General features: G+C 41.0%; 1 protein-coding gene across 1 annotated transcript in view; it reads left to right on the plus strand.

Annotated features, from left to right (window-relative positions):
- The window catches only part of LOC142491888 (antiviral innate immune response receptor RIG-I-like), a 145,202-nt gene that overhangs the window by 91,603 nt on the left and 41,259 nt on the right, over nt 1-12,340 (plus strand). Inside the window, exons 15-16 of the mRNA XM_075594709.1 lie at nt 892-1,040; nt 7,281-7,371. Coding sequence (XP_075450824.1) covers nt 892-1,040; nt 7,281-7,371 — 240 coding nt within the window. The remainder of the gene's footprint in view (nt 1-891; nt 1,041-7,280; nt 7,372-12,340) is intronic.

Consider the following 12,340-nt stretch of genomic DNA (forward strand, 5'->3'; position numbering starts at 1 on the left):
AACACTGGCATAAATTGATTGCATCTTGCACCAATGCTATATCCGTATATATACCTATCTTATAGTATGTGTGATTAATAGAAACATACAGTATGCTACATGGGTTATTTGGAATTAAAGAATATGGCTAGTTTCAAATATAGAATTGCAGTAGATAATATTACAACAGCTGTTGAGAAGATATGTGAAGTCAATAAGTGGCTTGGATATATTAGTAAAGCTGTTCTAAAGGAAAAAGTTATGTGTCAATTTTGGACTATGAGATAATTACGTCTGCAAGTCATACAAGTCTGGGTTTGAACTCCTTATATGAAACATAAAGAGGTGTGGCTTTTATTTCACAATGACCAAGCATGTGAAAGACCATATTCAGAATAATACTCAGAATAGAATGTTGACTAGGGAATTTTCTATGCATAAAAAATACGTAGAGTGGTTAGCTAAGAGACAAAAAGATAATATAAAGGTAGAAATAGGATTACCTCAGAAGAAAGGATCTCATCGAGAGAGGAGGATGGAAAAACGGATCACATACAACATCTTTGAAAAGTATATGCCATATTTGATGTGTTATATGTAAGTAATACTCCAGACAATAAAAGTATTTTTCATGTGCTAAGCTCAAATGCAGAATGTTCATATCTGGTGACGAGATGTAATGGTAAATTACTTTTAACAGCCATCATTGATTTATTTTTCTTAAATAATAAATTAATTGACAATATCTATACTAAAGTTCTGTTGATCACAGTCACTCAATTCGCATAGTTTCTATCATAGTAGCAAAGTATTATTGTATTATATCATTTGCAACCATGACTGAGGCATTCCAAAGTTTGCATATTTTTCACTGTCATTACTCTTGAATCTTATTTTTGCTCCCTTTTGCAGCCATACAGCCGGAGTTGTTGAGAATTTCAAATGACAATTTAAATGAGAACCCAAAGCTGGATGAGCTAAAGTTCCTTTTGGGAGAGGTCTATCACGAGAGCCCACAGACGCACACTCTGCTCTTCGTCAAGACTAGAGCCTTGGTGTTGGTGAGGAGACTTTTATTAAATGACTGGGAAATTATAGCTGCTTTTCTTCACAGAATACAAAGTCGAAAAATACTTGTTAAAAACCTATATGGGTTGAAACTTACATAGCAGCTGCGTGCTTATTAATTGTGATGCCATATGATAGCAACACAAATTTATTTTATTTATGCAAGGTCCCACTCATTATTATTTATTACAGTGTGATAGTACGCTGTTTGGGTAGTACCTCATGGAAACTCCCATTCAAGTCTGTTGGGGTTTACATTCGGTACTGCCTTACTGGCACTATCGCATTTTATTGAATATTACCACTCATTTTCTGTCATTCTAACTCATATGAAGTGAATCCAACTGACTATATGATGGTCTCATCTATTTAATTTGAATTTCACTCATTTGCCGTTGTTAGTGTCACTCGTTGGTAGGCAGGAATTCTCATGAAAAAAAAAAAAATCCCCTATTCAGTATGTTATGATGTGATCTCCTGTGTTGGAGAACATTTTAGTCCCTTTCATTTGATAGAGCTGAAATCTTCTCAAGCACTGCAAAGATGTCGGACTGCATATTGAATAGCTTTATACGTTTTTAATGGAGTCTCAATCACTCGAATTTTCATAACTTGTGTCCACAAACCTTTACTACTACAGTTGTGTGAAAAAGAAAGTACAGCCTCCTTGAATTCTATGGTTTTACATATCAGGACAATCAAAGGTCTAAAAATTAGGTAAATACAACCTCAGATGAATACACATATTACACCGTGTCATGATTTATTTAACAAAAATAAAGCCAAAATGGAGAAGCCATGGGTGAAAAACTAAGTATACCTTATGATTCAATAGCTTGTAGAACCACATTCAGCAGCAATAACTTGAATGAATCATTTTCTGTATGAATTTGTCAGTCTCTCACATCGTTGTGGAGGAATTTTAGCCCACTCTTCTTTACAATGTTGCTTCAGTTCATTGAGGTTTGCGGACATTTGTTTATGCACATCTCTCTTAAGGTCCCGCCACAGCATTTCAATCGGGTTGATGTCTGGACTTTAACTGGGCCATTGCAAAACCTTGATTCTTTTATTTTTCAGCCATTCTGTTGTAGATTTGCTGGTGTGCTTGGGATCATTGTCCTGTTGTTGCATGACCCAATTTCGGCCAAGCTTTAGCTGTCGGACAGATGGCCTCACATTTGACTCCAGAATACTTTCGTATACAGAGGAGTTCGTGGTCGACTCAATGACTGCAAGGTTCCTAGGTCTTGTGGCTGCAAAACAAGCCCAAATCATCACCCCTCCACCACCGTGCTTGACAGTTGGTATGAGGTGTTTGTGCTGATATGCTGTGTTTGATTTTCGCCAAATGTGGCACTGTGCATTATGGCCAAACATCTCCACTTTGGTCTCATCTGTCCAAAGGACATTGTTCCAGAAGTCTTGTGGTTTGTTCAGATGCAACTTTGCAAACCTAAGCCGTGCTGCCATGTTCTTTTTAGAGAGAAGAGGCTTTCTCCTGGCAACCGTTTCAAACAAACCATACTTGTTCAGCCTTTTTCTAATTATACTGTCATGAACTTTAACATTTAACATGCTAACTGAGGCCTGTAGAGACTGAGATGTAACTCTTGTTTTTTTTTTGCAATTTCTCGGAGCATTACACGGTCTGACCTTGGGGTGAATTTGCTGGGACATCCACTCCTGGGAAGATTGGCAACTGTCTCGAATGTTTTCCACTTTTGAATAATCTTTCTCACTGTAGAATGATGGACTTTAAATTGTTTGGAAATGGCCTTATAACCCTTTCCAGATTGATGGACAGCAACAATTGCTTCTCTAAGATCATTGCTGATGTCTTTCCTCCTTGGCATTGTGTTAACACAGACCTGAATGCTCCAGACCAGCAAACTGCTAAAACTTCGGCTTTTATAGAGGTGGTCACACATGTTGATGATCAATTAATCAAGGGCATTTGATTTGCAGCACCTGTCTGCTACTTGGCATCTTAATTCCTATGGAAGCAGTAAGGGTGTGCTTAGTTTTTCACACATGGCTTCTCCATTTTGGCTTTATTTTTGTTAAATAAAGCATGACACAGTGTAATATGTCATTGTCACGGGAGACCAAGCTTTTTAACACCTTTTACCATCTGGATCCTTTGAATAAAAGCATGAAATAAAATAAATTGGGTTTATTCACATAAAGAACACACACAGCTTGAATTACCAAAATATCACAAGTCAACACATATTCCAATGAAATAACAGGTTTCTGGACTTAAAGTTCAGGCAACAGGACAGTCTTTTGGCTAGGGGCGCACCTTGCCACTCCTATATTTCGGCCAAATAAAATAATTTCGTTCTGCCCTTGCAGAATTAGTTTCCAAGTCCTTAGATCTAATGAAATGCTGGGCGGGTACAAATCTGTGAAGGTGATAACACACCTCTTCACCCCTGTCCACTTCTTCCTGATGTTACAGCAGAGAACCCCTTCCCCATGGCCTGCACTAGCTTATAATGCCTGGCCAAACCCCTTTGCTCAGTGACAGAATATCTGGCTCTTATCAGAGAATCCCCTCAGTTGCTGGCCAGCTGCTTAACCTCTTTGACGCTCTGACTGTTTGTATACATCCTGGAGTGCATCTCCCCGGGGTCCCTTAGAAGCCAGGCATTCGGTTATGCATATCTGCCCCCCTTGTATGTTGGGTCATAAACTAGCAGGGTGAATCTTTTAATGTATCTGTGTCCCCTGCCTGTCATGTAAATCCCCCCCACCTCACATAACTGTAAAGGTATCTGCACAAGGGCCATGCCTGTTTATGCATTTACACACATGGTACTATTAATAAAATCATAACAGTCTACATGTCTCTCTCCTAATCGTTTGCATACAAAAAATTAGAACATTAGGACATTCGTAACGAAAGTTATACCGTTAATTGGATAAGCTTTTTGATCTGAGCTTTAAATGGTATCTTCCCCATCCCAAGCGTACTTCTCCAATTAACCCCTTAAACACAGGCTCGAAGCCTTTATAAAACTGCAGTCAGCCCTAGACTGCAGAGCTGACATTTTAAACACACGTTTGATGACTCGGAGGTTACTTTGCCGGGCAACCTGCCTTTAATTGATGGCAAAGATAATGCGTCATCGTCACAGTCATGTGTTGTTGTTCACCTGAGGTTGTATTTACCTAATTTTTAGACCTGCTAAGGAACAGATGATTGTTATTATGTCCTGATATGTAAAACCATAGAATTCAAAGAGGGTGTACTTTCTTTTTCACACAACTGTATGTTGTATGCATTGAATCCATTCGTATTGCACACGCGATTGATATCTTTTTCTTGTATAATGATATAATCATCTAGTGGCAGCACAAAAAGTTAATGCTAGATAGAATAAACTTGTATTCAATTATCTGTTTTGTCCAATTGAAGGCTGTTGCATTCTTAGGAGTTATTAGGACCCATTAAAATAGGTCACTAATGTCATGGACCACTATCAAAAGTTTTTAGGCTGAGGACAAATTTAAAGAATGGGGACCTTGCAAATGTTCCAAAATAATCACATTCGGTCTACTTTGACCCGTCATATCTTCTCCCCTCCCTCCCTCATATCTTTATTTTCTCTCTCGTTTTCTCCCTAGTGTCTTCAATGTCTTTTTCTTCTTTCCTTCTCCTAAATGAACAGAAAAGAATCTGGGCAGTGCAGAGTGCAGACCCAGCAGGTCCCTATAGCATGCACTCAGTGCCTGCATGTGATGAATGAGTGGGAGAGATACCCTTTAAGGGGTGAATATAACAATAAAAGCACTATAAGGCACCTAAATGCTATGTCCCAAATGGATGATATGTGATAGTTACTATAATAATAATAGCAAGTTTATTAAATATACACTAAAATATAAGGGAGGGAAAAAAAATAACGGTAAAAGTAAGTGTGGAGTGCCAAAACAATTCAATTTGGCTCCACTAACAGCAGTATTAGCTGTGTGATCGATAGACAATTATGTGGGGTCACTACAGGCAATTCAGTTAGCGGGTGATTTATACCCTTAGACAACAGTGAACAGACAATACCAAATGCCCCAGGAATGGGACCATTTGTAAAACAGCCCTAAACACATATCCCTACAAACATGGGAAGGGGGAGGTCAGGATATGGAAAATGGCCCAACAGGGTAAACGGAATGAGAAGACGGGGAAGGTACCCATTCGCTAGATCTCAAATGTCCCGAGTGTCCGATTCCATGAGCATGGGAGAGTTACAGGGCATATGTCCCAGTCCCTGTGAACTCACTGTGTACCAGAATGTTAATCAGTGTGGTGGAAGGTTGCCCACACATCAACAGTCAGTTGCGCATACGGGCAAATAGTGGCGGTTGGGAGAGTCACATAGAAACACCTTGTTGGGCTTCAAATAAACCTAGGTAAAAAACTCACCCTGATAACATATCCCTACAAACAGGAGAAGTATGGGGAGGAGGGGAGCAGGTGGGAAATCCAGATAATGTTCCTTACAGACTCAGCTGAGCTTTCCTTGCATGTGTATAGTAAAAACTTGACTCCTTTAGGGTCGGCCGCGGGCGGTCTGACTCCACAGACGTTCTGTGAATATGGAGATTGGATATACAGCTGATCATGGACCGCTGGTATCGCTAGATCACATGTGGTCATGCCAGGAATTACATCATGACGCTTTCCTCATACGCGCGTTTCGCATAGTCTTCATCACATTCCTAATGTGTTTCTCAATTCCCCCCCATATCTCTCTTACCTCCAAAGTATTTCTCTTTTTCTTCCATCCCCATGACTCTTTTTTTCCTTTCGTATAATTCTCTTTAACCTTCATGCTTCTCTTTTTCTCTCACTCCTCCCACTCCAGCATATCTTTCTCTCTCCTGTCCCTAACATATCTTTCTCTCTCCTGTCCCTAACATATTTTTCTCTTGCCCCCAGCCCCCTTCTCTCTCCTCGCAAGAGCATGTCTATCTGTTTCATTTCCCTCCAGCATACCTTTCTCTGACTTCTCCCTTAGAATGTCTCTATCCCCCAGCATGTCTTTCTCTCCTCCCTAGTATGTCTTTCTCTCACCCCCACTGCATGTATTTCTCTCTCCTCCTTCCAGTGTCTTTCGCCTCTCTCTTTAGCATTTCTCTCTCTCCATAGCATCTCTCCCCCCCCCCCGCCCCAGAATGTCTTTCTCTCTCCCCCAGCATGTATTTCTCCCCCTCTCCCCAGCATGTCTTTCTCCCCCCCCCAGCATGTCTTTCTCCCCCAGCATGTATTTCTCCCACTCAGCATGTATTTCTCTCTCTCCTCCTTCCAGTATGTCTTTCACTCCTCTCCCTCTAGCATATATTTTTCTCTCTCTCTCCACAGCATGTCTTTTTCCCTCCTCTCCTCCAGAATGTATTTCTCTCTTCTCCTTCCAGTAGGTCATTTGCTCTCCCTGCTCCCCCGCATGTTGTTCTCTCTCCTTTCCCATAGCATATCTTTTTCCCTCCTCTCCCCCCAGCATGTCTTTCTATCTTCCCCCCAAAGCATGTCTTCCTCTCTCCTCCCCTCCAACATATCTCTCTCTCCCCTCCACCCCCAGCATGTATTTCTCTCTCCTCTCCCCCCAGCATGTTTTCTCTCTGTTCTCACCTCATGTATTTCTCTTAGTTACTATCTTTTTTTCTCCCTCCTCTCTCTTTTCTCACATATACTGTCATTCTATTGTTAACACCCCCATGTCTCAGTCTTTTTCCTTTTCTCCTTTATGACATTCTACATCCTCCATGTTTCTCTCTTCTCCCGTGTCTTTTTCTTATTTTCCTCTTCATTTCTTGATCCTCTTTAACAATCTGATGTATATTCTCCCCAGCATCTTTTATTCGTGTCTGTCTTTTCCCTCTTATGTATTTCTCTTTTGTATTTTCCGCTCTATCTTTTTATATGTCTTCTTTACTTTCATGTCTGTATGCCCCCCTTCTGATTTAGCCCTTCCTTCTCTCCTTTCTCATCCTGTCCCCCTGTCGGAGGCCCTGCAAAAATCCATATGTTGTGCCAAAAACTGTTATTATGAGAAGGTAAATCTCCTTGTATGAATGGTAAATATATTCAGATTGAAGGCTAATTGTTGAAATAGATGTGTATATAATCTAAATTGCAAACCTATCCAGGAATAAATTAGTCAAGTGGTTTTCAAATACATTGTTAAACAGAAGTCTTAAATGACTTATTGATTTGCTTTCATTTGCAGGCTTTAAAGCGTTGGATTGAAGAGACTCCAGCACTCAGCTTCTTGAAACCTGACATGTTAATAGGACGAAATAGAAGGCATGATAGCTCAGGTACTGTGGCCATGAGTTAATGTGTGCAAACTCACAGCTGAACCCTGTTATGAGAATAATGCATTGACTAAAACCATAGAAGTAGTGCATAAGGAAGATATGTAGTTTCCCTAATAACAGTATAAGGAAGTCGGCATCTTGAACTCAGCCATATTGATCAGACGAAGCCAGAGGCATGCTAGCAGCGGTACTGTGACCATGAGCTAATGTGAGCATGACTCACAGCTGAATCCTAGCATGTAGAATACTGCATTTGCTAGAATTGCATAAGGTAGAAAAGTAGTTAAATCTCTCCTCTACATACTTCAAGCATTGAAAGCACCTTACAACAAAAAAAAACAATCTCCATAGGAGTGATAACCATGAAGTGCTGATTTCATGAGACTCGCCTAAAATCCACAGAAAACCAACAACTTTCTCTATTGGTCTTTTTGGGTGCCCACAACTAGAAAACATCAAAATTTCAGTCAAACTGCCGCTTACAATGGACCTGTATCATCGGATCAACACACTGTAGTGTAGAGCACTAGGAGAATGTTCTTGACATTTTCGTGTCACAGCGGAAATGTTCAAATGTGGATGCAAGATATTGCCTGTAAAGAGCTGCATCTACTTCGATGGGGGCAAGCAGATGCAGAATTCCAAATGCACACCAATTTTGGAATAGCACATTTGTTAAGCCTTAGCCTGAGGTATCTTCTAATACTTATACTGTTGTGTACTACACATAGGATGATGGACTTTAGTTGAAGGGTGTGGGGATCTGAGGATTATTGTAGCTCCATTCTCCAGGTAGTTTGAGATTTAAATAGTTGGAAATACATACATTTTTCAAAAAAAATTAGTTTTATAATTTAGCATGTTAATTTACAAATGGAGGATATCAAATCATGACCTACTGTATGGATGCTCCATTTTCCTCCCACAATAACAGACATTGACACATATAACATGCCATGCTGTATATGTGGTATAAAGGTCTAAGATTCTAAGATTTTATTAAACTCTAACATATATAAACATTATATATATAATTATATATATATATATAAACATTATATATATAATTTTATATATATATATATATATATATATATATATATATATATATATATATATATATATATATATATATATATATATATATATATATATATATATATATATAGCAGAAAATAGCCGTGTTAGTCCAGTTGCGAAAGTGCAGAATAAATGGGTTCTTCAGTATTAGGTGATACCTTTTTTATTGGACTAACAATTTATGTCATAGGACAAGCTTTCGAGAGTTATCCTCTCTTCTTCAGGTCAAGCAATACAAAGGATTCAATGGCTAAAACAGTGTACTGTAGAGAGAGGGAAAAAAAACCCAGATATGTACTGTAGATAAGGTAGGGTGTTAAGTGATTATATAGTATGTCAATCTCTCCAGTGTGACTCTAACTATATATATATATATATATATATATATATATATATATATATATATATATATATATATATATATATATATGCAAATATAACTGTATGCTCATCTGCATGTCTTAGGCAGGTCTGCAACCCTGCCTTTCCCCATTATCACCCAGCATACAGCACTTCCACTGCAGCAAGGGATTCTGGGAAATGACATGCAAATGAGCACACAGTGTCACTTTTTGCCTCAATAACCATTTTTAACATGGTTCCCTATATATATAAAAGCTAAAAAAGAGAACGGACCCCGCATCCACAAGACTGCACAATGAAGGCAACCAATAGACTGACAAAATTATAAATACTTAATTAGTATGTCAATCTCACCAGTGTGACTCTAACTGAAAATCAATCAAACGTGTTGAAACGCGGCTTATCCTTCTCTCCCACCTCCTGCATGGACCATTTTGAAGGGATAAAGGAGCTCAATTTATTTTGTAGAAAATTACTTTTATTTAAGCATTTTTCAAAGATCTCTACCATGGAGGATTCTAGTTTGGACTTTACCCAGTGGAACACACAGGAGACAGCTGCTTTACGAGATTTGGATTCTCTTCTGAATGACCAGGGAGTATGACAGATTGAAGAGAGAGGAATTCTTTCTGAATTGAAACCTCAATCAGTCTTCTGCCCACCCTGGCAAACCTGTCCGCAAGTTGAAGTATTTTCTAAACAGGTGGCTGAAGATTTTAAGAAAATAAAAGTACAGATGGGTGATACCAATCTCACACGGGCAGAAATTACGGCGATTAGAGAACTTCAAGACCTAAAAGAGGTGGTCATCAAACCCAGTGACAAGGGTGGCAACGTCGTCATCTGGCCCAAGGTGATATATGAGCGGGAAGCTATGAAACAACTGAAAAATAGTAACTGTTACACTGAGCTTGCTTCTGATCCTACCATTCGTTTCAAGACAGAACTAGACCTAATTTTACGATCAGCGGTCTTGGACGAAGTAATCACTCAGTGTAACAGTCAGGCTCTTACGTCAAGATTCCCCAGGGTACCTACGTTTTACATGTTGCCCAAAGTGCACAAGAACCTCTCCCACCCCCTAGGAAGACCAATTATTTCTGGCATAGGGGGGATGTGCGAACCCATCTGCAGATTTATTGATTCTTTTTTGCATTTTCCCTTTATACCTATATCCATCATAATGATGGACTGCGAGCCACACAATTCTATCTCTCTATGCAAAACGTCTCCACTGAACTTACACATCTTATTTTAAATCTGTTACAATTTATTCTCACACATAATTATTTTATTTTTAAAAACAAATATTATTTACAGAAAAGGGGAACTGCGATGGGTGCAACTTGCCCACCCTCCTATGCCAATCTTTTCCTGGGATGGTGGGAAAGAGAGGTTGTGTTCTCTGAAGATAATCTTCGCTTCACACAGTGTGTGTCGTTGTGGTTGAGGTACATCGACGATATCCTCATCCTCTGGCAAGGAACTGCCATGGGGTTTGCGGAGTTCGTCGATGTCCTCAACAACAACGATTTGAACATCAAGCTGACATTTAGTTGCAGTGCAACTAGGGTCGAATTCCTGGACTTATACATTAGTGTTGGGCCTGGTGGCTGTCTCCTCATGGACATTTTCCGTAAGGGGACCGCAACAAACTCTATATTACATGCTACCAGTTTCCATCCAAGACATCAGATTAAGGGCGTTCCAACCAGCGAATTTCTGCGTTTAAAACGCAATGTGTCTACTGAGTCGGGTTTTTTGGAGAGAGCAGGAGAGATGAAAGACAGATTCTATCAAAGAGGCTACAGTCGTCGGTGTGTTGAGAGAGGCTTTCAGGGGGGTCTCAGAGCATCTAGGGACTCCCTACATTGGCGACACACTTTATTCGAGCTTGGCTAGTCCCACGAATTCGGGTATACCCGGGTGTATTGAGGTTTGTGACTGTTTTCTGCCCGAGTGCATTGAGGTATTTTCCAGGCAGGGATTGAAGCATTTTATTCCCGCTGGCTGCAATACTGCACAGTATATACTGCTGCGGCACAGTTTATTCGAGCATTTGCCCGTTCTGTGCCGCAGCAGTAGCCTGGCGCGCGCCCGAGTGTGACGGGCGCGCGCCGAAGCAGCGGAAGAGCGCCCTCCGATCGGGGCGCTCTCCCTACCGCTGCCGGGTCCGCCGGGTCCCCCGGAACCCCCTGCCGCTGTCCCGCGATCGCGGGACACCAGGGCTCCCTCGGGAGCCCCTGGACACGCGTGCAGGGGGCGCACGCTCCCGATGACGCGTGACCGCGCGTCTATGACGCGCGGCACGCCGAGGGGCGGCCACTAGCAAGCCGGGAAATCTCCCGGCTTGCGGTACCGGCCACACTCGAATAAAGTGTGTCGGTAGTGTATATATATACTGCATTACAATTCATGAATTTATGCCATCTGGAAGACACGCGAAGCATTGCAGTCTATTAAATCCTAATCATTATCATTTAACAGATCAGCCGCCCGTCAGCCAGGCATGAACCCAGGCTGGGAAGGCAAACGCAATGGGGCTTGTCAGAGGTGAGGAGCGGCGCATTCCAGGTATCTGCCAGGTACATACTGGGTATTTGCTCGAATAAAGTGTGTCGGTGCAGTACTACGTCCTAAAATTAAATCATCTACCACACAACAAATAAGGTTGATTGGCACCCATAATAAACAGTGGTCTGTGTTACGTAATACACTACAAAACCACTGGAGTGTTTTGATGACTGACCCTGACCTTAAACGAGTTTTGGGTAACAGAATTAACATGACCAGCCGCAAATCTCCAAACCTCAAGGACAAACTGGTGAACAGCCATTTTGTTCCTAGCACTACAGATACATTTCCATCTACCTTCAGAAAGAAAGGTTTTTATAAATGTATGAATTGCTCTGCCTGCAGATTCATGCATCAGATGGAGGTGTTTACCGATTATTCTAAAGAACACACTTTTAGAATTAAGGACTTCCTTGGTTGCAAAACCAAGGGAGTCATTTACTGCATTACCTGTCCCTGTGGCCTTCCCTACATTGGGATGACTACACGGGAGTTAAGGTTTAGAGTCCTCGAGCATACAAAAAATATTAAGAACGCATCGAGAGATTTGGAAAATGTCAAAAAGATCACTTCAGTGGCCAGACACTTCCTTCTGAAGCATGGGTCAGACCATACTCTACTGAAGGCCTTCACAATAGAAAAGGTTACCCTGGGAATTCGGGGAGGAGATTTGGAGAAGGCTCTGCTGCGTAGGGAGTTCAGGTGGATAGTCCAGATGGACTCTATGATTCCACGGGGTCTTAATGACTACCTGGGCTTCTCTATGTTTTTGTAGTTTCCCTCCCCCGTTTCATCTATTTAATGCTGTTAGTGTGCTTATGTGCCGCGATGTTGTAGAAATGAATATCCAGAGATGATCCTGAGCCAGGTTAGGGGGTTCCAGGGGGAGTACAAACACAGCCCCAATGTATGTTTCGCTACCCCTTGCTTCGTCCGGGGGCTTGAAGCTTTA

The sequence above is a fragment of the Ascaphus truei genome, chromosome 1 (assembly GCF_040206685.1).
Source record: "Ascaphus truei isolate aAscTru1 chromosome 1, aAscTru1.hap1, whole genome shotgun sequence".
Lineage (NCBI taxonomy): Eukaryota > Metazoa > Chordata > Amphibia > Anura > Ascaphidae > Ascaphus > Ascaphus truei.